This window comes from Salmo salar, chromosome ssa11, assembly GCF_905237065.1.
Source record: "Salmo salar chromosome ssa11, Ssal_v3.1, whole genome shotgun sequence".
Lineage (NCBI taxonomy): Eukaryota > Metazoa > Chordata > Actinopteri > Salmoniformes > Salmonidae > Salmo > Salmo salar.
The window spans coordinates 21,553,155-21,578,198 of NC_059452.1; the positions used below are offsets into that span (position 1 = coordinate 21,553,155).

A 25,044-nucleotide genomic window follows, 5' to 3' on the forward strand; every position below is an offset into this window, starting at 1 on the left:
CAGACCTCACCAAAAGAAAATGAAAAGAGGATCGGTGGCAGCGACAACCGCCGAGTGCCGCCCGAATGAGGAGAGGCGCTACCTTCAGTCGACGTTGTTCTACAATGTGGTCATTGAGAGTATCCTGACATATGGCATCACAGCAATTTATCAGTCCAACTGAAATCCCAAATTGCCTGCCTGATACAAATTGCCATGGTCATGGATGTGAGGCAACATCCCTCCCTGCAGATTATATTTAAACAGACCTTTATCAGACTAGCACTGAAAGGTGTTTCAGATCCCTGCCATCTACTTTACTCTGAGTATCAGTAGTTCCCCTCATGCAGACACTAGGGCATCCATATGTAAGTGTTGCTTCCGTCCCTCTCCTCGCCCCTACCTGGGCTTGAACCAGGGACCCTCTGCACACTTCGACAACACTCACCCTCGAAGCATCATTACCTATCGCTCCACGAAAGTCACAGCCCTTGCAGATCAAGGGAAACAATACAAACCAGGCTTCCTTGGTCGGTCTTCGACCCCTGGTATCATAAAAACACACATAAGACATTGAATAGTGCATAGATTTGCAGAAAATTATCTTTAAAACAGCAACAAAAATTCTCTGCCACATGCAAAATGTGTAGAATTACGGGAAATTAGCTTTAAAACTGCAACATGTTCTCTCCGCCATCAAGAAGGGTGTGAACAGTTTGGGGTACCATGGGTTGCGAGGTAGGGGTTTGTTACTACGCCGATAAATTACATTATCCATCCGGACATTTGCCACCTAGGACATTTGTGTGACCGGAGCTTCTGAAATAGTACTTCAGTACCCCTGCTGTAGGGTACCCACATGTAAGCTGAACAGGTATAAGCACTGCTTCATTCCCATATCCATCTAATACCTAAACAACAATAAGTATGGCTGAACTGTGTTAGTACGCTGCTGATAGAAAAAGGGAATATTCAAAGTATTATGTATGTGGCTATATGAGAAGTGTATGATGATAAGGTTAATGTTCAATGTATGTATTATGTTGAGTGTGTAATGTACAGTGTCTAAGACAATTTTCCCCTTGAGACATTAAAGTTCACCCTATCCTCCTATCCTAAACCCTTAACCCCAACCATAACCTAATTTAAACCTAATTTGCAGGTCAGCAGTGTCCGTATAGCCTTTTGGTTAGTGCTATATGGGATCCTTGTGAAGTCCATACCCTAAACCCTAACCCTAACCCATAGCAATAGACTTTTCCCTCTGACACTGCTCATGATTATGATGACAGATGCATCTGGCTGTTGAACTCTCTCACCTCCCTGACCTTGGCCACCTGACCTCTGATTGGTTGCCATGTAGCACGGCAACTGTAATTCTGAGTGCCAGACTTATCTAGCCAATCAGCTGCAGGCAGTTACCTGGTTTTGACCAGTTTAGGCTGATTCTAATGTCAGTCTCCAACTGCACTGATAGAGTGGATGCTCCTGTATCTCTGGGCTGTTCATTTCACCTTTAGACTTGTCCATTAAACTATTACCCCCTCCTGACTCCTTTCATCTGTAACCGCTCTCAAATTCATAGACAGAGGACTGACCATCCATGATATCAACATTATAGTTTTAATCTTGTTTTGAAGCTATAGTGTGTACATGTACTTACATTTACAGTGTTGACCAACATTGGAGTATCGACAGTTAAGCTCATGAGGCATTTAGTTATATTTCTATTATTTTTACGGGTAAAAAATACATGCAAATCAAATTGTATTTGTCACATTCGACGAATACAACTGGTTTAGACTTTACCGTGAAATGTTTGCTTACGAGCCCTCAACAATGCAGAGTTTGAAAATAATATAGTAACACGAGTAATAAAATACAATACACAAGAATATAACTATATGTATGTTATAATGAATACATACAGTGTCAACAATAGGTCTACTGGACAAAATGCTCGACGTGTGATTAAATAAGAAAAAACACCAAAAGAAATGCAGCTAGGAAAATCTATGACGACCTCGAATATTAACAGCAGGGTGAGACCCAATCATATAGTTGTCCGCCTCCGAAGAAATTACGCACAAGCCAATCACAGACGATTTCATTGCACGACGTTACCAGGAATTAACCAATGATAAAAAAGCAATGGCGGGATCATGTTTCCGAAGCGGGCTTGTGGCGCAATGGATAACGCGTCTGACTACGGATCAGAAGATTCTAGGTTCGACTCCTGGCAAGCTCGGTTACTCCCTTTTTGCACCATCCATCCAAATCACAAAACGAGATTCTCACATGATGTTATGTCTATTCATTGCATTCAAATAAAAAGTATCTGCAGAAAAGATCCGTTGTTATCGCCAGAGAGGCATATGTAAAGCTAAGTAACGTTAGCTCTTTGTTATCATTACGCAGGATATTCACAACATTTAACTACATAACACAGATACCGACCCCAAATGGAGGGCTCCATATTGCTCTGTATTTACATGATTGGTTGACAGTAGGTGGAGACGGGAGGTCCTGTTGAAATACAAACTCACTTTGACAAATTCTTCGTAACAGCTCTGCTCCATGAAGCACAAGAAGTAGGAATGCCCTGACTTCTTTTTATTTTATTTAACCTTTATTTAATTAACTAGGCAAGTCAGTTAACAACAAATTCTTATTTACAATGATGGCCTACCAAAAGGCAAAAGGCCTCCTGCGGGGATGGGGGCTGGAATTAAAAATAAAATATAAATTATAGGACAAAACACACATCACGACAAGAGAGACAACACAAAACTACATAAAGAGAGACCTAAGGCAACAACATAGCAAGCCAGCAACACATGACAACACAGCATGGTAGCAACACAACATGGGAGCAGCACAAAATATGGTACACACATTATTGGGCACAGACAAAAGCACAAAGGGCAAGAAGGTAGAGACAACAATACATCACACAAAGCAGCCACAACTAACAGTAAGAGTGTCAATGATTGAGTCTTTGAATGAAGAGATTGAGATAAAACTGTCCAGTTTGAGTGTTTGTTGCAGCTCGTTCCAGTTGCTAGCTGCAGCGAACAAAAAAGACGAGCGACCCAGGGATGTGTGTGCTTTGGGGACCTTTAATATAATTTGACAGGCAGAACGGGTGTTGTACGTGGAGGATGAGGGCTGCAGTAGGTATCTCAGATAGGGGGGAGTGAGGCCTAAGAGGGTTTTATAAATAAGCATCAACCAGTGGGTCTTGTGAATTCCCTGATTTCTGCAGAGGCTGCATCTCAGTAAACACTGTATGGCTATTATAGACGCTGGCTTGACCATGCCGCTAGCTTTATGCTAACCAATCGCATACAATTTCACTACAAATACTTTACCTGATGTTGACCAATTAAAAAATTGCTGTTACTGCAATTCCTGTCATCAGCGGGCTTGTGGCGCAATGGATAACGCGTCTGACTACGGATCAGAAGATTCTAGGTTCGACTCCTGGCAAGCTCGTTAATTTTTATTTTTGCTCCATCCATCCAAATCACAAAACGAGATTCTCACGTGATGTCTTTTCAGTTCATCCAAATAAAAAGGCTCTGCGGAAACTATGCATTATCACCAAGAGAGGCATATGTAATGCTAAGTAGCTTTCGTTAGCATAATTCGACAGTCTTTGTTATCATCACGCGGTCTATTCATAACACAGTTGCCAACCCAAAATCGGGGCCTAGGCTGCTGTACTGAGTGAGATTAAACGTTCAGAACATTGCCCATATTTCATTAGGAGGGGGGTGTATTGTTATGGGGGTGTCCGGTTATCAGCACAGACCATAACCTAACCCTTTAACCTAACTCCTGAACTTAACTCTATAACCTTAACTCTAGCCCCTAGTCTAGCTAACGTTAGCCAGCTAGCTAACGTTAGCCACCTAGCTAGAATTTGTAACATATCATACATTTTGCATATTCGAAACATTGTACAATTTCACTACCAAAATCTACCAGGAATTGAAGAATTACAAAATAGATATTTTGGTAACATTTAATAGTTCTGGGCTTGTGGCGCAATGGATAACGCGTCTGACTACGGATCAGAAGATTCTAGGTTCGACTCCTGGCATGCTCGTACAGTTTTTTGCCCCTTCAGTATTATAAATCATTGTGTGCAATATTTGCCATCTGTAGCAGCAGACCTAATTTACAGACTATGTGCGGGGGCATAGGGTCAGTCTGTCCTATTTGTGTACTGTGATGTCAAATTCTCTTGTCCTATCTGGTGTACTGTGTGCTCATATGCATGTTGCCTGAAATTCTCCTCTTATCTCTCTGTCTCCTCTTCCAGAGGACCTGCACCCTAAAACCATACCACAGTCCTCCCGGTCTTGCTGGTAATCTAGTTCTGCTGACCTGCCTGCGACTATGGAACCCTGACCATTTTCACCAGATGTGCTACCCTGTCCTGGACCTGCTGATTCAACCCTCTCTCTCTCTACCTTTGAATCCTCTACTATGAAAAGCTGACTAACATTTATTTCTAAGGTGCACCCTTTATATCCACTGTTGTTATTATTTGACCCTGCTGGTCATCTATGAACATTTGAACGTCTTGGAAGAATTTTATTTAACCTTTATTTAACTAGGTAAGTGAGTTAAGAACAAATTCTTATTTTACAATGACGGCCTACCCCGGCCAAACCCTCCCCTAACCCGGAAGACGCTGGGCCAATTGTGTGCCGCCCTATGGGAATGAGCTGGCCTTAATGGCCATGTATTCTTCTTATAATCTACACCCGTCACAGCCATAAGAGAACTGACCACATAGAGATACGATTTAATTACTAGTTCCAGAATGCGGTGAAACCAGTCTAATTGGAATGAATGGCAGTAGAGGCATAATCCTGATTGTACTTATGCAGGAAAATAAAAAGCATGTGATACATCAGAAATAATATAATTATTGTCAACCTAAGATAGTCATAATTAGAAATACAGTTTATATACCAATCTTCTGTATAAATAGTCTCTAAAATACACTATATCTACAAAAGTATGTGGACACCCCTTCAAATTTGTGGATTCGGATATTTCAGCCTCACTCGTTGCTGACAGGTGTATATAATCGAGCACACAGTCATGCAATCTCCATAGACAATCATTGGCAGTAGAATGGCCTTACTGAAGAGCTCAGTGACTTTCAACGTGGCACCGTCATAGGATGCCACCTTTCCAACAAGTCAGTTCGTCAAATTTCTGCCCTGCTTGAGCTGCCTTGGTCAACTATAAGTGCTGTTATTGTGAAGTGGAAACGTCTAAGAGCAACAACAACTCAGCCGCGAAGGGGTAGGCCATACAAGCTCAGAACGGGACTGCCGAGTGCTGAAGCGCATTGTGTGTAAAAATCATCTGTCCTCTGTTGCAACTCACTGCCGAGTTCCAAACTGCCTCTGGAAGCAACGCCAGCACAAGAACTGTTTGTCCGGAGCTTCATGACATGGGTTTCCATGGCCGAGCAGACGCACACAAGCCTAAGATCACCGTGCGCAATGCCAAGCATCAGTTGGAGTGGTGTAAAGCTCGTCGCCATTGGACTCGTTCTCTGGAGTGATGAATCATGCTTCACCGTCTGGCAATCCGACAGACGAATCTGGATTTGGCGGATGCCAGGAGAACGCTACCTGCCCCAATGCATAGTGCCAGCTGAGAAGTTTAGTGGAGGAGAAATAATGGTCTGGGGCTGTTTTTCATTTTTCGGGCTCGGCCCCTTAGTTCAAGTGAAAGAAAATCTTAACGCTACAGCATATAATGACATTCTAGACGATTCTGTGCATCCAACTTTGTGGCAACAGTTTGGGGAAGGCCCTTTCCTGTTTCAGCATGACAATGCCCCTGTGTACAAAGCAAGGTCCATACACAAATGGTTTGTCGAGATTGGTGTGGAAGAACTTGACTGGCCTGCACAGAGCCCTGACCTCAACCCCATCGAACACCTTTGGGATGAATTGTAGCGCTGACTGTAAGCCAGGCCTAATTGTCCAACATCAGTGCTCAACCTCATTAATGCTCTTGTGCCTGAATGTAAGCAAGTCCCCTAGTGGAAAGCCTTCCCAGAAGAGGTGGAGGCTGTTATAGCAGCAAAGGAGGGAGCAACTCCGTACTAATGCCCATGGTTTTAGAATGAGTTGTTCGGCGAGCAGGTGTCCATATACTTTTGGTCATGTAATGTGCTTCTTCATCTGCATTGCTTGCTGTTTGGGGTTTTAGGCTGGGTTTCTGTACAGCACTTTGTGTCATTGGCTGATGTAAAAAGGGCATTATAAATACATTTGATTGATTGAATATGTATATGTAAACAGACCATAAATGTCTACATTTTCATTTTATTTTAAAGCTGTGAGTGATATCAGTACTTGTTATCAACTGATTTCAGCCAGTGTATGGCTGTGGAGTGACTGCATTGTTTGAATGTAATGTCATATTGGCAGTTAATGTAAACATTTATGGAATCATTCCTCTAAAACTGTCTGGCTAGCTCACTAACAATCATACAGTGCAGTTACATTCTTCAAATTCAATATTTTACACAATATTTTATCACAGCACTGTCGTACCATGGTTGACCAACTCCCTAACCAAAATGGTTGATCTTTATCCCATCATACTTACATTTCATTTCCATTCTAGTATTCTAATTCTGACTGGCCACCCCTCTGAGCCTGGTTCCGCCCTTCTAGGGAGTTTTTCCTAGCCACCGTGCTTCTACATCTGCATTGCTTGCTGTTTGGGGTTTTAGGCTGGGTATCTGTATAGCACTTTGTGACTACTGCTGATGTTAAAAGGGCTTCATAAAATACATTTGATTGATGTCCAAATGTATGGCTTTATGCATTTAAGATAGCAATTTTTATAATTATTTAGTCACCAAACCACGACTTTCAATATTTTTTATATTACACCTTTACAATATATTAGTCAGTCAGAGATTACAGAAGCACGAATCATATTTTATTTCACATATTTTATTTCACTTCACATACAGAAATGGGTAGTGATGACAATATAGCAACAGTGAACAGTATTACCTGTTTATGATGACAACGTCTATTATTGTACAAGCGGATGAATTACATGGAGGAAAAGAAAAGTGCTTAATATAGAAAATGAAGAGCATTCAACATTTATTTATAAAACCACAAATATAGAAAAATGAGAACGGATGAATACAAATGATACATACAGGTTATAAAACAAATGCATCATTTTAACAGTACAAAAACAGGAGAAAAAAAAGAGTCAATTTTGACATGTTGAATTGAACTTGATTCTGTTGCATTTTAAACAGGATCCTGCCATTAAGTCCTTTGGCATTTAAACTGAATTCTGCCGTAAGGTCCTTTTGCATTTCAACTTGATTCTACCATGAGGTCCTTGTGCTTTTAAACAGGATTTTTCCTCACATCAATTATGGAATTGTTTGAGATCAGTGGTCCGGTGTTGAGGCTGGATCGGCGGGACTCTCTGCGTGATTTGGCAAATGGCAGAGATGTCGTCCCACTCCAAGGCCCAGTGCCTGTCTGAACCACCCGGTTTACAGGCGTCTCCACGGCCACCCGCTGCTGTAGCTCCTCCATGCCGCAGGGGTCCTCGGTGGGGAGGGAGGAGCGCCTCCATGTGGCAGGGAGAGGGGTGTTGACCAGCTCCCTTATTTCCTCCCGGGACCTGGTTGGTCTCTCTGGCTCCCCTGGCCCTCTCCTACGGCTGTCGTCTGGGCTTTGGCTCAGCCTCTCCACACTGCCACTGCCTGCTGTTCTGCCCTCAAAGACCGGAACTGCAATGCAACATATAAAATAATGAATATTCACATGCCTCACAGCCCAGCACTGAACAGGACAGACTAGGACAGAATACTCACAAACACTGAATGTTGAATACTTATTATTCCCTGACAGATGTGCATTTTACATATGTACTTTTTTTTATCTGAGAGAGCAGATGTCTGAGTATTTGACCAGAGATTGGATTATGTTTTTTATGCCGATGCCTTCTGTTATCTTATCTTACCTACATTATGTTACATGAATGTACTTTACCTACTGACTAGGGCGCTTTGTAAAAAAATGACAATAGTATGTCCCTATCCAAAATGAGCCATACATTACCCTTTCCCTGCTCCATGGGTTGGCTGGCGTTGCCACACAGCTCCCTGAACCTGTTGCTCAGTTCCAGGTTGGCAGCCTTGTAGTGGTTGAGCTCTTTACTGAGGTTATGGATCCAGCCTTCGTACTGCCTCTGCCTTCCCGCCAGGCCCTCGTCCATTTGCTCTGTAGGGAAGTAAACATCAGGGGGACCACAACAATACCTGAGGAACACTGCACTGCAGATAATGGACCAGGTCCTGTTATCACACTGGGTGTGGGAGGATTGAATGGGAGGTATAGACATGGCAAACTGAATGGAGATAAAATATCAACAATATTTATCTTTAAAAAAGAAAGGGGTAGTTGTGCCCGTGTCTCATTTTGTTGTCTTGAGGTGGAGCAACAAAGGCAAATGTGCCTAGATCTTTGTTGAAAACAAAAAATGTTGGTTATATTCTGACATGTTCTGCCTAAATCCTACAGGTGTGTGTATTTATTTGTATGAGGCCCACCTCGGCACTGCTGCAGCAGTAGCTGTACACTCCTCTCGTGCTCCTTCTGCTGCTGTGTGAGCCTGCGGTCCGTGTCGAGCTGCGTGCGGTCCAGAGCGTTCTCCAGCCACTGCACCAGCTGCAGCTGCTCCTCACCACGCATCTCCAGATCTGCCAGGGCCAGCTGCAGCTTACGCTCCTCCTCCCGCAGCGACACCACCTACACACACAAACAACTTACATCCCCTATCTTTCTCTCTCACTCCCTTTCCATGCTGCTTTGAATCAGAATGGAGACTTGCTGTGTACACATTGGCTATGCGGCCATGTATTTGAGACGACAGTGAAAACCACAACAGCAGGGAAGAGGGCCACACAGACAGACCTTGTCAAAGTACTTGCAGAGCAGCGCACGGGTCTCTGAGGCAGACAGGTAGCTGAGTTTGGCCATGAGGTTCATCTCCCACTGGGAGAGCATGCTGGCAGAGGCCCTCAGCTGCCTCTGTCTCTGGGTGATGGCCTCGTTCTTATACTCTATAGCCGCGTCCAGAGCCTCGATGGCCTCGTCCAGCTGGAACACAGACCGCTCCTCCTTGGGACAGAACAAAGAGAGCCACAGGGGTTTAAATATGGGAGGAAATACAGGCACACACACAATATAGCAAACTACAGGGGCACCGCCAGCATTGACACTCAGAGCCTAACACAGCAAACTACAGAAACTATACAAATACTACGTATGGAAATAATCCACAGAGAAGTGTTGGGGCGATGTTAGAAGCTTCTGTAAGCCTGTAGGGTCTCTGACCTCTGGTGAGAGCAGACTACCCTGCCGTAATTTGTCGTCCAGCTCAACTCTCTGTTTGAGCAGTGTGTCCTTCTCCTGGCGCAGGTTGTTGATCTCCTGGCGGATCTGCTGGGAGTCCTGGGCACTGCTGCTGCGGAGCAGGCCGTTCCTGTCACTCAGCTCCCGCTCCAGAGACTCGATACGGCCAGACAGCGTCACCAGGTCCTCACTGAGGGCCTACGGGGAGAGAAGAGATATACTACAGTTGAAGGAGACACTACTCGGCCGTACTAGATTTATCAATGATTTATCAATGAGTACAGTAAATCCTTAAATTGACAGTGAAATTAACTTGGCAAACCACTATATCTGAAGGGGCACTGAGTGTGTGGGGCCTGTTTAATGTGTGTGTACCTGACTGGAGCGGAGTCTCTTGGTCTCCAGGCCACTGCGCTCCTGCAGCAGGGCCTCCTTCTTGGCTAGGATCTGTTCCCTCTTGGTCAGCTCTCCCTCCAGGTCCTCCAGTCCTTTCCTCTGCTCCAGAACACTTTCCATCTCCTCATCCAGCCAGCGCTTCTGCTCCTCAATCTTCTGCTCGCACGGGAACACATGCAGACACACTTCATTTGGATCCACAATGAAACACGGTAGTACCGTACAAAGGAACTCAATATTTCAGACGTAACTCACATTGCACACAAAGGGGCACACAGCAAATGTAGACACATCCCACATCTGAAGAACGTTCAATAACAAAACGAGCCATTTTGCTCATTGGAAGCCCAGACAAGAAATAATTAAACACTTGTGCCTCACAACATTGTACATTTATAACTGACAGGCAGCTGAGAGTTTTTGTTGTTGATTGCCCATCATTCAGTGTATTGATCTATATCACACCTATCTCCATCACACAGACTGCCAGGTCTCTTACTCTCTTCGTTAAAAAGATCATGCTAAGAGACCAACTAAAACAGGCTTTCTCACAGAGTTCAGTATGGTGGCTGTGTATCACGCTGGTCCAGTGTGAGTGTGAGCTCTGGGCCTGTCCAGGCACATCAGTTAATGACTTGAGACTCTCTCCACTCAATGTGTACTATGAGTGTGAGATATAAGGAAACACACAGGGGAAACTAAGCTGCATTTAGTTGCTGGGGGATATGAGGCATTTTTCATCTTTCACTTTTAACAATGGAAACAAAGCCTTTGGATGTTGAAACATGCCTTTTGGATAGATATGTAGCCAGCTGATCTCCTGGCCAGGCTAGTGTTTTGTTGTTTTATGTCCTTGGCTCATATATAGAGGAAACTATGAGTTAAACCACATAAAATACTTTAAAAGGCCGTAGAATTACTTTATAAAAATGGTGTAGAACTACTGCATAGAGGTGAATGAACATGGTTTGTATGTAACATCTGTATAAATGCTTTTGAGATTCTATAACTGGTGTATAAATACTTAATCAACTGTTTATATGTGCTATATAAATGCTTCATAAGCATTGTAGAAGCCCCATGTCCCACCAGCTGCTCCTCCAGTGATATGACAGAGCCGTTGCTGCCGCTGCGTCTCTGTCTCTGGAAGGCAGCAATCTCCTCCGTCTTTATCCTCAGGATCTTCTGCTGCTGTTCATTCTTTATCTCCAGCTCCTGGGGGGGGGGGGGATGGAAAGAGGGAGGGAAAGAGGGATGAAGGGAAAGAAGGAGTATTCAGTAAAAACAGAGGGATACCAAGGTAGGCAGGCATCATATTCTAATAGCAACAATATAATTGCCATCCAACTGCTTAGTCCTTCTCTCAATTGAGAAAACTGATGTGGGGAAATAGCTGCTTAGAAATAGCTGCTATGCATAATTCAGGTGTTAGTTACATGTTGGAATTCTGTCCACAGAATTTAGGCCACAGTGGAGTGTTTGTAATACGCTATGAATGCAAATTAGTAATGTGTTGATGTCATGTGATCACTGAAAACGTTTGATGTACAAATGCCAATCTGTAAAAACCACAGCATTGTCCTGCTCCACTCTGTTTCTTAGCAGGTATTCTACATTCTCCAGGGCTGCACCTTGACTCTGTGCGTGCGTCGCTGCATCTCTGTCTCCAGGCGTCGTTTCTGTTGGCTCTCGTGTCGCAGACGTCTCTGCAGCTGCTCCTGCTGCTGCCTCATGCCCTGCACGCTGCGCTCCAGCTCCGAAACACGCCGCTCGCTCTGTGCAGACAGTGAGGCCAGCTGCGCCGTGTCCCTCTGACGCTGGCTCAGGACCTAACGCGCACACACGCCCACACACACACAAATATGAATAAACCGACACAGGCAAGTACAAACTAGGAGTCGACCGATTGTGATTTTTTAATGCCGATACCGATTATTGGACTACCAAAAAAAGCCACTACCGATTAATATATATATATTATTTGTAATAAAGACAATTACAACAAAACTGAATGAACAATGAACACTTATTTTAACTTAATATAATACATAAATAAAATCAATTTAGTCTCAAATAAATTATGAAACGTTCAATTTGGTTTAAATAATGCAAAAACACAGTGTTGGAGAAGAAAGTAAAAGTGGAATGTGTACCTTTGACTATTGGATGTTCTTATACGCACTATAGTATTGCCAGCCTAATCTCAGGAATTGATAAGACTTGAAGTCGTAAACAAAGCTGTGCATCAAGCACAGCGAAGAGCTGCTGGCAAACGCAGGAAAGTGCTGTTTGAATGAATGCTTACGAGCCTGCTGCTGCCTACCACCGCTCAGTCAGACTGCTCTATCAAATCATAGACTTAATATAATAAACACACAGAAATACGAGCCTTTGGTCATTAATATCGTAAAATCCGGAAAATATAATTTTGAAAACAAAAAGTTTATTCTGTCAGTGAAATACGGAACCGTTCCGTATTTTGTCGAACGGGTGGCATCCCTAAGTCTAAATATTGCTGTTACATTGCACAACCTTCAATGTTATGTCATAATTATGTAAAATTCTGGCAAATTAATGATGGTCTTTGTTAGGAAGAAATGGTCTTCACACAGTTCACAACGAGCCAGGCGGCCCAAACTGCTGCATATACCCTGACTCTGCTTACACTGAACGCAAGAGAAGTGACACAATTTCCCTAGTTAATATTGCCTGCTAACATGCATTTATTTTAACTAAATATGCAGGTTTAAAAAAATATACTTCTGTGTATTGATTTTAAGGAAGTCATTGATGTTTATGGTTAGGTACATTTGTGCAACAATTGTGCTTTTTTAGCAAATGTGCTTTTGTTAAATCATCCCCCGTTTGGTGAAGTTGAAGTAGGCTGTGATTCGATGACAAATTAACAGGCACCGCTTTGATTATATGCAGAACAAGCTAGTTAACCTGGTAATATCATCAACCATGTGTAGTTAACTAGTGATGATGTGAAGATTGATTGTTTTTTTATAAGATAAGTTTAATGCTAGCTAGCAACTTACCTTGGCTCCTTGCAACCACAAGGTCCTTTCGTTGCTGCGTAACAGGTGGTCAGCCTGCCACACAGTCTCCTCGTGGATTGCAACGTAATCGGCCATAATCAGCGTCCAAAAAGGCTGATTACCGATCGCTATGAAAACTTGAAATAGGCCCTAATTAAATCGGCCATGCCGACCTCTAGTACAAACATCCACTATGAGCAGACACACTAACTGATGTTACGAGTGTACAGTATGCATTAGTGTAAGAGTCCGACTCAGACAGACAGACCTGTACTTTGCTCTGTGCTGCAGCTATCTTCCTGCGACACTCCTGGGCCCTGGTCCTGTCAGTGACATCGCTGGTCTCCTTCTCCTGTTTCTCCAGGTCCTGAAGCTGTCTCTGGGCCTCCTGGACTTCCTGCCTGGCCTGCTCAGCTTCCCCCTCCAGGGCAGAGATCTTACGGGTGTACTGCCTGTTCAGAGCCTGGGCATCCTTACCTACGGTAATACACGATAACATCTGTCCCACCACTCCATGGTACATTACGTATTGTTTATAGGGAGAAAACAGGCATGTGATTGCCATCATATAGAAATCCAGGAAGGAATGGTCTTAGGTATGTACCTGTCTTGACCAGTTCTCTGATGAGCTCCTCCTTCATGCGGATGGTGACAGACAGCTCTCTGATCTTCTGCTGGGCTTGTAGCAGGCCCCACTCTGACCCCAGACCCACTGAGCTCTCCCCTACACTGGAGTTGGCTGCACAGAGAGAAGGGGACGCAAACACATGTTAGTGCTTCCACAGTCAACTTAACTTTGAATTAGTTCATTTAGATTTTCATTAGGCCCCGTCCTGCTGTGGGACTCACATGGTCGCCTGGTGGAGAATTGTTCAGAGGCAGGCAGCCCAGGCAGCTGAGACAGGAGACCTCTCCCTCCAACTGCTGATCCACCCATAATATCTCTCTTAGTCCAAGTCAGATTCACGTGTCTAAGAGATACATACAGTAGCCATCAATAACCCAGACAGTCAATGATGCTTGGGCATTTTATAATCTGCCTGATCTCACTCAGTTTTAAATAAAGATGTGATATTCTCTCCATACTTCCGTCTGTCGTGGCTCATGTTGACGTAAGTGTCCTCCTCCTCAGAGTCCTTCACCTCTCCCCCTCCCAGGTCCTCGTGGTCATGAGAAGATTGACCATAACCACACTGGATCTGGTCAACAAATGAGCTGCTCTCCACACAGTCCACTGGACTAACCTACAGCCAACACAGTCACACTCATAGCGACATACACTGTGGAGCACACTACTGATTAACGTTGAGACTGTGGAACTTCATACCAGTTTTCATTCCACTACTAAGAGGTGCTGATCAGTCAGTTACCTGTCTGTTGGCGAGTCCGTTGTGGGAGTGGCGCGTGGAGCCCTGGGGGGCGGTGTGGGGGCGTGGTGTCAGGTGTAATCCCAGCCCCGGTACACCTGGCCCCGAGAGCAGACACTGCAGCTCCACTATCACGTCCTGCTGCTCCTGCAGCTTATCACTCTAGGGGATGGGAAGAGAATAATTGAAACATTGAAACAATGAACAATGTTGATCATCTCTCAAGATGGAAATTATTATCTACGGAGACTAGTACTGAAATATAGGAGGCAAGTGAGGACAGACTAAGAAATGAGACAAAATGTATTTGCTTTTATTCTTTGATGATTACAGTGCTGTCATATTGAACACCAAAATGCCAGTAAGAAGTCAAAATGCTGTGTAGTTCTGACCTGCTGTTTGTACTGCTCCATGGCGTCCTCCAGAGCAGCCAGGAAGTCTGTGTTCTCTCTCTCCAGCTGCTGGACCTGGCCCTGGAGCTGAGCCACACTCTCCTCCCTCTCACGGCCCAACTCCTCCCTACCACTCTCTGCCTCCTGTGGGGTTCAATGACAGATACATTATGAGTCACAGAGCACAACAACACTACCTGGATTGTTCGGTGAGATGATTGATGCCTTACCATCATAACTCCGTCAGGTTGTTTGAATGCTTTTAGGATAGGATGAACTAGGGCTGGGCGATATGGCCAAAATATCACATCTTTTTCATTTTTTTTACAGTATGGCGGTATTTGACAGTATTTTATGTTTCTGAAAAATAAACATTCTAAATATGTTTTATGAGCAGTGAAACCTCTCTCTTCACCTCTTCCTCTCGGAACTTTATCTATGTGTGCCGGGTATCATTTATCCACAAGGAAATACTTTCAACCACTAGTGTTGGGTGCGCATGCACTAGAGATCGGACAAATGAGCATGGACCAAAGTGCTTAAAAGTATGCCACCATGTGCATACATATGAAAACGTTATCCATCACTCTGGCAACAACTCTAGTTTGGTGAGTTACAACAACAAATTCATTTTAAGTGGTTTTATTGGGCGTCCGCCATTCTGACTGCTTTAAACTCAAATCAAACTAGGAAAAAAACTGACCGTGAATTAGTCTACGTTTTGGAACTGTTAACTTACTTAGCACTGTATCAACATATCACTATAAACAGCATTGTAAAAACCCATAGCAGTATGTGGGTCCATACCGGTATACCTTAAAATACAATATATTACCCAGCCCTAGGATGAACCTCTTGTTGATAAGATAAAATATTTTGCTAAGCCTTTTCTTTGAATAAATAGGAGCTTTATGAATATGTAGTGAGCGATGTAGTGATTGTTAATGTGTGTATGACCTGGTTCTTGACGGCAACCCTTCCCTTCCTCAGAGCGGCGGTGTCCTCGGTGGAGCTGCTCTCGATGCCGCTGTCAGGTCCTGAGGCAGTGGTCAGGCCGCTGCGTTCTTCCTCCACAGAACACAGCCAGTCCTTCACCCTCAGGCCTTGCTCCACAGTCAGCGCCCCCTCACCCTGCAGCTCACACAGCAACCTGGGGATGGGTACACAGACTTCCATATTCAGACAACTACTCCTGAGCTCATTAGCCAAACAATACCCACACACATCTATCCTCACAATAAAGTGCTCTTTTATGAAACTGATAATATTACTTCTAGTCAACTACTGAACTTATTGCCAGTGATTATTAAGAAAATTAAAGCAGTTTGTGTGCATTTCACCTCACCTGTATGCAGTGTCAGTGCAGGTCCTGTAGTGGGCACTCTGGGTTTGCAGTCTGATGATCTCTCCCTCTCCGGGGCGCAACCGCCTGTCTGGGTCCGAGCGGGCAATGATACGGGTCTCTGAGCGTTGACGGTTCTCAAGGGCCCTGCGAAGCGCCCGGATCTGCTGCTCCAGCCCCTCCACACGGTCCGGCTCTCCTCGGCAGTTCACCGTGGCCCGGTTCTGGATGTTGCGGGCTCGCTTGGCGTAGTTCAGTGTGTTCAGGCTCTCGTCAAAGTCCGCAGAGGAGGGGCTGATGCATGCAATCATCAGCGTCTTGGCGTTTCCTCCCAGAGAATCTTTCAAGATCCTGAATACAGAATTTAAATGTCAGACTTAAATTACTTGCAACAAAAAAAAGGAGGAAAACAATATATCCTGCACATCATTTTATGAGTCCCCAAATGTTAGATGACTGCATACCTGGTGATTTTGGAGTCCCTGTATGGTATATGGGTGCCTCTCCTCTTGGGGTCTCCCAGGGCTCCTATGACATTCCCCAGGGCCAGCAGGCCACTGTTGATCTGGATGCTCTCCTTCAGCCTCTCCCCTGTGTTCCCTGTGCGGAGGATTCTCTCCGACCCCGCTAGGTCCACAAAGTGAAACTTAGAGGAGAGGACGTGAGGCCCGGTGCCTGTGGTGGGGTTACCATGGGCCCGGGAGCCGCCGCGGCGCTGGTCCATGTGCACGCTGAAGATGGTGTGTGAGCGACTAGAGTGGGGGTTCATCTGGGTGGCGCCTGTGTGTCTGGCCGTGTTGCCAGACTCCAGCAGGCTCAGCACCTCGTCCAGCCCCTCCACCTCACACTCCTTCACCCCGCACAGCACTGCAGGGAAGCGCACACACGAGCACAGACAGAGACATGAATAACTAACACACATGACTTTGGCTACTCCCTACCCTCATGTTGAACTTTAAGATCCCTGACAACACAAAGATATGCTTGTTTGCGATAAATATTTGTTGGAAAAACAAACCAAGAAACATCCATACCAATGTTGCCCTTGTCATCCTCTCTGATGTGGATGTCCTTGCTGGCTGTCTCCACCTCCAGCAGGTCCCTGAAGTCCTCCTTGTATACCTCCAGGTAAGACACTCGGACAGAGAAGTCACTGAGGTCATTCTCATCCAGCAGCTTGAAGACCTCAGCCACAGCCCTGGGGATGATGCCCTGCTCCTCATCCCTAAAGGAAGCTACACACAGACACTGGGTTCATATACCCTGTATGGTATAGCCTAGTAACCTCTCTGAGGATAATTAAGTATGTACGTATATAAAACCATTGCCTGCAGCTTTGCACTGTTTTCATTGAAGGAACACGTACCTCTGACACACACATGAACCACAGAACTGATCTAATATAACACATACTTCATCTCACACAAACACACACGCTCTGTGTTATAACCATAACCCACCCACACAGATTTGCCATCTCACACACCAGTAGCTCAGATGGCAAGCCTGTCTGGTATGGACTGTTCCCGCAGGCTGTAGCAGCTGAATTGTAGGAAGTGCAGTTGGCTTCCAGGATGGGTGTGAACTCTCTGCATATCAGCATTTCTATATCACACACCAGAAGATGTGCATCTTTCTCCGCTCCTCTACACTACAGGCTAGTACATCTCCTCTGATGGAACTCAAAAGGCATAGAACAAAAATTATTAAATGACCAAACATTGCAGGTAGCGGGGAAGAAACCATAAACTCACAAAGGTTGGCTTCTCCGATAGTGTATGTCTTGCCAGAGCCTGTCTGCCCATAGGCGAAGACAGTGGCGTTGAAGCCCTGAAAGAAGGCCTCTATGAGGGGCTGGACACACACAGCGTACACCTCCTCCTGGCAGCTGGTCTCCTCAAACAGGAAGTCACAGTGGAAGTGTCGGTCATGACCCAGAGTGACCCTGCGCTGCTCAGGGTCAGCCGTCATGCAGCTCTCGTGGCTGTGCAGCAGCTCCTTGGGCAGCAGGGGGCGCACTCGAACAGCAACCTGTACCGCCGTGTCCTCCGCCCTGCCATGGCCAGGCACTTTGGGAGACATCGCTGGCAGGCTGGGCTAGTAGTCAGGGGTCCAGGACTCCCTTCAGGGTCTCTGGTTTGTGAGTTCAATCATCTTAGACAGGACATCCTACACTGGCCAAAATAACCACAATCAACTCATACACCCATACAGAAAAACCTCATTAATAATCCTCATACCGGAAAAATGTAACATTCAATAGAAATAAGCAATAAAATGTATCAAAGAAAGAAAATGCCAGTAGAAAGAGGCTAAACAAATATATTGTGTAAATAATATATTATAAACTGGGTGGTTTGAGCCCTGAAGGCTGATTGGCTGAAAGCTGTGGTATATCAGACCGTATACCACGGGTATGACAAAACGTTTATTTTTTACTGCTCTAATTACATTGGTAACCAGTTTATAATAGCAGTAAGGCACCTCTGGGGATTGTGGTATATGGCCAATACACCACGGTTAGGGGCTGTATCCAGGCACTCTGCGTTGCGTCGTGCATAAGAACAGCCCTTTGCTGTGGTATATTGGCCATATACCACACCCCCTCGGGCCTTATTGCTTAAATATAGGCCTAGCTCTATCTAGTTATATAGACAATGCCAATGAGTCCATGCTATGATGGGAACTTTTTAGATGGCATTGTTATCTGGTCATAATAAAATAAGCATCTAGCAAAACAATATGTGGATTTCTGTAACTGGCTAGTTATCTGCTAAACAGCACGTCCAGTCTGAATTTGTTTTGGGGATTTTTATACATTAATTACTTTAATTAGCATGGAAAAGATGTCTGACCGCCAAGTAAACAAAAACTTTGATTTGGAACTCGCACAGCCTGCTAGCTAGCTTTAGCTTAGCTATACACATGATTGCATAGCTCTGGTCCATTGCGTGTCCATTCCAATCAATGATTTGTAGAGTAGACCCAAAAGTATACATGTTGCCAGAGATCTGTATACAATGACGAGATGTTAATGTCTCCGCCCTAATAAGGGAGTCATTGTCCCAAAGGTGGGAAGGCGTTTATGTAAAAAAATAGCCCATACATACTAACGCTTCGCATCTTCCTCTCTGACCCTTCTCTGCGTGTGCAGGGTACAATTTATCCTAAATAAAATACTTTCGACCACTGGCGTCGGGTGCGCTTGCACTAGTGGCGATCCGTCGTATGAGCGTGGACCAAAGTGCTTAAAGGTATGCCACCCTGTGCGCGCATAAGAAAACGTTATCCATCACTCTGGCAACATCTTTACTTTGGTGAGTTACAGCAGTGGTATATTGATGCCAGTCACTAAACAAAAGTAATTTACAGCCAAAAATAACACTCAGACTGAAGATGTTGTTAGCATATGACAGTTGTGGGTGCTTTGTGTGATGTATTGTTGTCTCTACCTTCTTGCCCTTTGTGCTGTTGTCTGTGCCCAGTAATGTTTGTACCATGTTTTGTGTTGCTACCATGCTGTGTTGTCATATGTTGCTGCCTTGCTATGTTGTTGTCTCATTTCTCTTTATGTAGTGTTGTCTCTCTTGTGATGCGTTTTGTCCTATATTTACATTGTTTTTATTTTTAATCCCAGGCCTCCGTCCCCGCAGGAGGCATTTTGCCTTTTGGTAAGAAATTGTTCTTAACTGACTTGCCTAGTGAAATAAAGGTTAAATAAATAAATGACCAGCCAATTCGTTGTCATCGCGCGATGGACCAGATCTAATGATAGCCTAGGTAGCTAGATTGCTATCTAGCGAGGAAAATAACTTTTTGTTGCTAACTAAAGTTAGCTGGCTAACATTGTTTTACGAGAACAACAAAATACATACACGTATACCGTAACGTTAGTTGCCAAAATAGCTAGTTTGGTTGAGCATCTTAACAGAACGCCAACGTTAGCTAGCATAATTTGGCCCAAAAAGTTATCTAGCTAACGTTGGTTAGCTAACGTTAGCTACAACGTTTTTTGTTGGTGTTACACACAAATTAGTTATTCCGTACCTCTTATGCATTCATAAAGCATCCACAAACAAATGTGTAAAATGAATACGTAAATAACATATTGCAATGTATTCACTTACAGAAAACTTAAACTTTTCAGCTTCCAATCCATTAAACCTCCAGCAGAGAGACTTGAGAGCTGCAGGAACCGTGTGGGAATGTTTGGATGAAGTGATGTCATTCAGTAGACACTAGCAGATGCCCGTCCAAAGGGTTTCGACTATGTGGTAGCACAAATAGAACAAATCTTTGGGTATACATCCATGACCGTAAGTTACTTTTTCGTAGCAGGTTGGGAGAATTAGGTTAAGGTTAGGAAAATGGTTGACTAAAATCCTTTACTAGCGTACTATGAAAAGTCACTTCCGGTCGTAGCTGTACTGTATCTATTCACAACCCGTCCAAAGTAATGTGCTGAGCGTGTTCAATTGAAACCGCTCTGGTCCAATGACTGTAATCAAATAAACTATGATTCTGAATCTTCTCCTGTTGTTTTACATTTGAATAAGACAGGAGAAATAAGAGTACTCTAGCAAATATGCAGTAGGTTATTTGGCAGTTTATTCTTCAATATTAAAACATGGTTAATCATAGTCTCATTATTAATATTGCAATATCCACATATGGTTATATTATGTTGTCTATGTGATTGAATATACAGTGCATTCGTTAAGTATTCAAACCCCTTCCCTTTTTCCACATTTTGTTACGTTACAGCCTTATTCTAAAATTGATTAAATACATTTTTTTCCTTAATCTACACACAATACCCCATAATGACAAAGCAAAAACAGGTGATTAGAAATGTTTGCAAATGTATATAAAAAACTGAAATATCTTCTTTACATAAGTATTCAGACCCTTTGCTATGAGACTCAACATTTTGCTCAGGTGCATCCTGTTTCCATTGATCATCCTTGAGATGTTTCTACAACTTAATTGGAGTCAACCTGTGGTAAAGTCAATTGATTGGACATGATTTGGAAAGGCACTATTAGTGCACTATAGTTTTTCTGTTGAGTTTCATAAATGATTGCTACTACACAGCAAACGCCACAGTCTTTGAATTCATTCATACTTCGTTTTGAAGATTCTATGAGACAAATTATCACTTGTTCTTACTTTGTTGGTGATGTCATGCTGTTTTATGCAGCATTGAAGGTCCCCAAGAACACAGTGGCCTCCATCATTCTTAAATGAAAGAAGTTTGGAACCACCAAGACTCTTCCTTGAGCTTGCGGCCCGGCCAAACTGAGCAATCGAGGAAGAAGGGCCTTGGTCAGGGAGGTGATGGTCACTCTGACAAAGCTCCAGAGTTCCTCTGTGGAGATGGGAGAACCTTCCAGAAGGACAACCATCTCTGCAGCACTCCACCAATCAGGCCTTTATGGTAGAGTGGCCAGATGGAAGCCATTCCTCAGTAAAAGGCACATGAAAGCCCGCTTGAACTTTGCCAAATTGCACCTAAAGGACTCTCATGCCATGAGAAACAAGATTCTCTGGTCTGATGAAACCAAGATTGAACTCTTTGGCCTGAATGCCAAGTGTCACGTCTCGAGGAAACCTGGCACCATCCCTACTGTGAAGCATGGTGGTGGCAGCATCATGCTATAGGGATGTTTTTCAGCAGCAGGGACTGGGAGACTAGTCAGGATCGAGGGAAAGCTGAATGGAGAAAAGTACAGAGAGATCCTTGATGAAAACCTACTCCGGAGTGCTCAGGGCCTCAGACTGGGGCGACGGTTCACCTTCCAACAGGACAATGACTCTGAATGTCCTTGATGGCCCAGCCAGAGCCCTGACTTGAACCTGATCGAACATCTCTGGAGAGACCTGAAAAACGCTGTGCAGTTACGCTCCCAATCCAACCTGGCAGTGCTTGAGAGGATCTGTAGAGAAGAATGGGAGAAACTCCCCAAATATAGGTGTGCCAAGCTTGTAGCGTCATACCCAAGACGACTCGAGGCTGTAATCGCTGCCAGTGGTGCTTCAACAAAGTACTGAGTAAAGTGTCTGAATATTTCTGTAAATGTATATTTCATTAAAAAAAAAAATTTTTTCTAAAAACCTGTTTTTGCCTTGTCATTATGGGGTATTGTGCGCAGATATTTTTTTCCTCATCAATCATTTTTAGAATAAGGCTGTAACATAACAAAATGTGGAAAAAGTCAAGGGGTCTGAATACTTTCCAAATGCACTGTATGTATGGATCATGTTTTGTCATGTTTCTGCAGAAAGCCAGCTGGAGTCACATTAAAAATGACCTTTCCCAAATAAAAGAATGCAAATAAACCAATAATAACACTATCAATTTATGTAAATGTGATGTTTTGGGTGAAGTATCATATCCTTGCTCGTTAAAGGCCCCGTGAACAGCTAGTTTTCTGTCTAAAATTATTGCTTGAGAAATTTCTTTGATATTAGAAGTATTTTTTTATTTTTGACCATTTTAAATGAAAACAATCACGGTAAGGTACTAAATTGTTAACCATAAATTAGTTGATATTGAGAGAGAAGAGGCTGCATTAGATCTTTAAGAAATTGATTTTGAGACTATTGGAATCAATGCTTGGAGGGCCATTTCGGTATTCTATTGCTGATGAGCCCGTCTCAAACCCACTCAACGTAACCCTATGGCACAATTAATGACCTAAGAAAAATGTAGACAGAGGAGGTCTACTGCTAAAATGATCCCAAAGGTATTTCTCCAACATTGAGTTCAGCTTGGTATCATCTATTATGGATTAATTTCAAAATTCACTGTATAAAACAATCTTTTCACTGTACTTCCAGCCATTTGAATTCTCAATTTTGCAAAAAGACCTTGGAGATTATTCTTCCTGCAGTATAGCCTGATATTATTGTAGCAGTTATATCTTTATCTTTTGGTTGTCTGTCCATTTCAGTTGAGGCACCATTCAATTATCCTGCTTTCTACAGCATGCCCCTTTTCCATAGAGATGTATTTCTACAGCACATTGAAAGGGTTGTTGAGTTTCACCAACAATGACCCTCGAGGCCATGGAAATCAGACTATTCCATACTGATTTGTTCTAGGCCGATGTCTGTTTTTTAGTGAAGGTTGCCATGGTAGTAACCATGGAAACATCCTACACTGATCTCAGAGTTGAAGGTAACGCCCACTCTCATTGTTACTCTCTGTGATGCATATTCAAAAAAAGCTATTACAAATGGCTGTCATTAGGCTTCCATTGCATCTGTCCATCTCTCTTTTCATCTAGTAACTACTGTAAATGCAATAAATACAACTAATTTCTTCCAATACATTATTCTTTCCTTGCGGCGAATGAATTTAAAATTCTATAGAGGTCTAGAATTTCACTGAATTGTCAAGGCTATACTGCTGGGAAATTATACATCATAGTCATTTGGCACTATGGGTTGTCTGGCATGGACAAGGCTTACCTGTCCAAGGCTTACTACTTACTATTTGCCACTCAAGGTCTATGGAATGATATCTGTAAGCAGAGTGTGTGCATTGTGTTATTACAGTGTTAATAACCTTCTGATTGGTAACACTAAAGAAAAAGTTAAAGGACCTACGCTAAGATTTCATAAGACTTGATCGAATAAGAAATCACAACACATAATCCATTGTTTTATAACATATTTCAACACATTTTGCATTTTCTGTTCAAAATATATCAATCCCATTACTGATCATTGATGGTAGTTCATATATATATATATATATATATGTATATATATGTATATGTGTGTGTGTGTATATATATATATATATGTTCATTAAGATGTGCTCAACTCTAACCAGGTTCACTAGTATTAATCTTTGAGTATATATTCATACTGAGTATTTATTCATTTAGACAAGAAACCTGGAGAAGAACCGTGGTGAAGGAGAAGGACTGTGGCCTGTCATGGAATAACATTCCCAAAAAGACTGGAGATCAGCAGCAGTGGTGCTCTCTCATGGAAAACTTGTGTTCCACATAGGAATGAAGAGGATTAAGTATGAGTATTTATTCCATATCAACACTCATCAACACTCACAATGGACCCAGCATCTGATGATTGAAGCCTCTATGGCCGAAACGTGTCCATTTTAACATCAGATGTAGCCTAAACACAGAACTGACAAAAGCCATTCTATGTTAAAAGAAGAATAAAAGACACCTCTCAATCAAGATGAGTTTTCTTTAATGGTAATAGACATACATTAAGTGAATTTATGATGAAACGTCAAAGCACACATAAGCCATCGGAAATTACAATAGGTTACAGTGCATCCCACAATTTCAAAATAAGAGTCCACTCTTCCTAAGCGTTCTACGATTATGTCTCTACTAAAAGCTTGAGGTGTCATTGATGCATGAGTTCTGGACACTGAGGTAGACTATGACTTGTTGTCTGGGTGCTGAATTTACAACAACAAAATCACTAGTCTTCCATAGCGTCCAGGACCACAAAAGTCAGAACTCTTCACCTTGAGCTGTGGCTCCATTTCTGTTGTAGCGTTCTGTAAGGTCGGCTTGGATGTTAGCCCTCTGAGTCACGATGCAGTGTCATCTCCCTATGGAAAATAAAAAGACATGACAAGCTCGATCAGGGCCAGCCAGATACATTGTAAGATTTAATTTACTACCTGTATTAATTACTAGGAAATTAAGACAAATTGAAGACTGCAGTTATAGCTACTAAACTGTTGGAATAGTATATTATGGCTCCATGTGCCCTTACAAATCCTGTTTTGGAGAAGTTAATAATGTCATGGTGTAAAATCCCAATGCCCTTTCCAGTGAGTGGGCAGAGAGTCTCCCAAATCCATAATATTGTCCTTCATTTCCAGAGACTGTCACCTGTGTCCCCCTCCTCTCTCAGTGGTCAGGAAGGACACAGTCAATACAGCCACAGCACTCTGAGTCTAATAAAACCCATCAATAGAGAGGGGTTGTCCTTGTAAACGCTCAAACTGCATCTAATGCATAGTGCAACCAATGGTCCAAGTGACACGGCGGGACACAGAGAAACTAATGTGCAATAGACCGTGTTTATGCACATCAC

General features: G+C 43.3%; 1 protein-coding gene, 1 long non-coding RNA gene and 3 other non-coding genes across 8 annotated transcripts; 4 read left to right on the forward strand and 1 right to left on the reverse strand.

Moving 5' to 3' along the window:
* The first annotated feature begins 2,154 nt into the window (after positions 1-2,154).
* Positions 2,155-2,227, forward strand: trnar-acg (transfer RNA arginine (anticodon ACG)). The gene has a single exon. It is a non-coding gene; the product is annotated as a tRNA-Arg (tRNA).
* Positions 2,228-3,401: 1,174 nt separating this feature from the next.
* trnar-acg (transfer RNA arginine (anticodon ACG)) lies at positions 3,402-3,474 on the forward strand. Its single transcript has one exon. It is a non-coding gene; the product is annotated as a tRNA-Arg (tRNA).
* Positions 3,475-4,017: 543 nt separating this feature from the next.
* Positions 4,018-4,090, forward strand: trnar-acg (transfer RNA arginine (anticodon ACG)). The gene has a single exon. It is a non-coding gene; the product is annotated as a tRNA-Arg (tRNA).
* A 2,869-nt stretch (positions 4,091-6,959) lies between these two features.
* LOC106562252 (kinesin-like protein kif7) lies at positions 6,960-20,388 on the reverse strand. 4 transcript variants are annotated; one of them, XM_014127015.2, is made up of 20 exons: positions 20,082-20,388; positions 17,709-18,123; positions 16,989-17,189; positions 16,419-16,821; positions 15,958-16,305; positions 15,570-15,762; positions 14,613-14,756; positions 14,224-14,382; positions 13,940-14,097; positions 13,703-13,824; positions 13,458-13,592; positions 13,122-13,330; positions 11,444-11,641; positions 10,902-11,027; positions 9,792-9,968; positions 9,399-9,614; positions 8,976-9,182; positions 8,612-8,810; positions 8,121-8,282; positions 6,960-7,789 (listed from the first exon to the last, which is right to left on the reverse strand). In XM_014127015.2, the coding sequence occupies exons 2-20, from the start codon at positions 18,034-18,036 to the stop codon at positions 7,398-7,400; spliced, it is 4,077 nt and encodes a 1,358-aa protein (XP_013982490.1). In that variant the 5' UTR covers positions 18,037-18,123; positions 20,082-20,388; the 3' UTR covers positions 6,960-7,397. The 4 variants fall into 4 exon arrangements, with proteins under 4 accessions (XP_013982490.1, XP_013982492.1, XP_013982491.1 ...); XM_014127017.2 differs by having other exon boundaries at positions 17,709-18,087; positions 20,082-20,368; XM_014127016.2 differs by having other exon boundaries at positions 17,709-18,128; positions 20,082-20,368.
* LOC106562253 (uncharacterized) lies at positions 19,013-24,358 on the forward strand. Its single transcript, XR_001319000.2, has 3 exons — positions 19,013-19,271; positions 19,592-19,625; positions 23,850-24,358. It is a non-coding gene; the product is annotated as an uncharacterized lncRNA (long non-coding RNA).
* The last annotated feature ends 686 nt before the right edge of the window (positions 24,359-25,044 follow it).

Coding starts and splice junctions, on each gene's coding strand:
- LOC106562252 (XM_014127015.2), bottom strand. CDS start 18,036: ATGTCTCCCAAAGTGCCTGGCCATGGCAGGGCGGAGGACACGGCGGTA. Junction 17,190..17,708: donor TATCGGAGAAGCCAACCTTT/GTGAGTTTATGG, acceptor GTCTGTGTGTAG/CTTCCTTTAGGGATGAGGAG. Junction 7,790..8,120: donor ACCCATGGAGCAGGGAAAGG/GTAATGTATGGC, acceptor GTTGCATTGCAG/TTCCGGTCTTTGAGGGCAGA.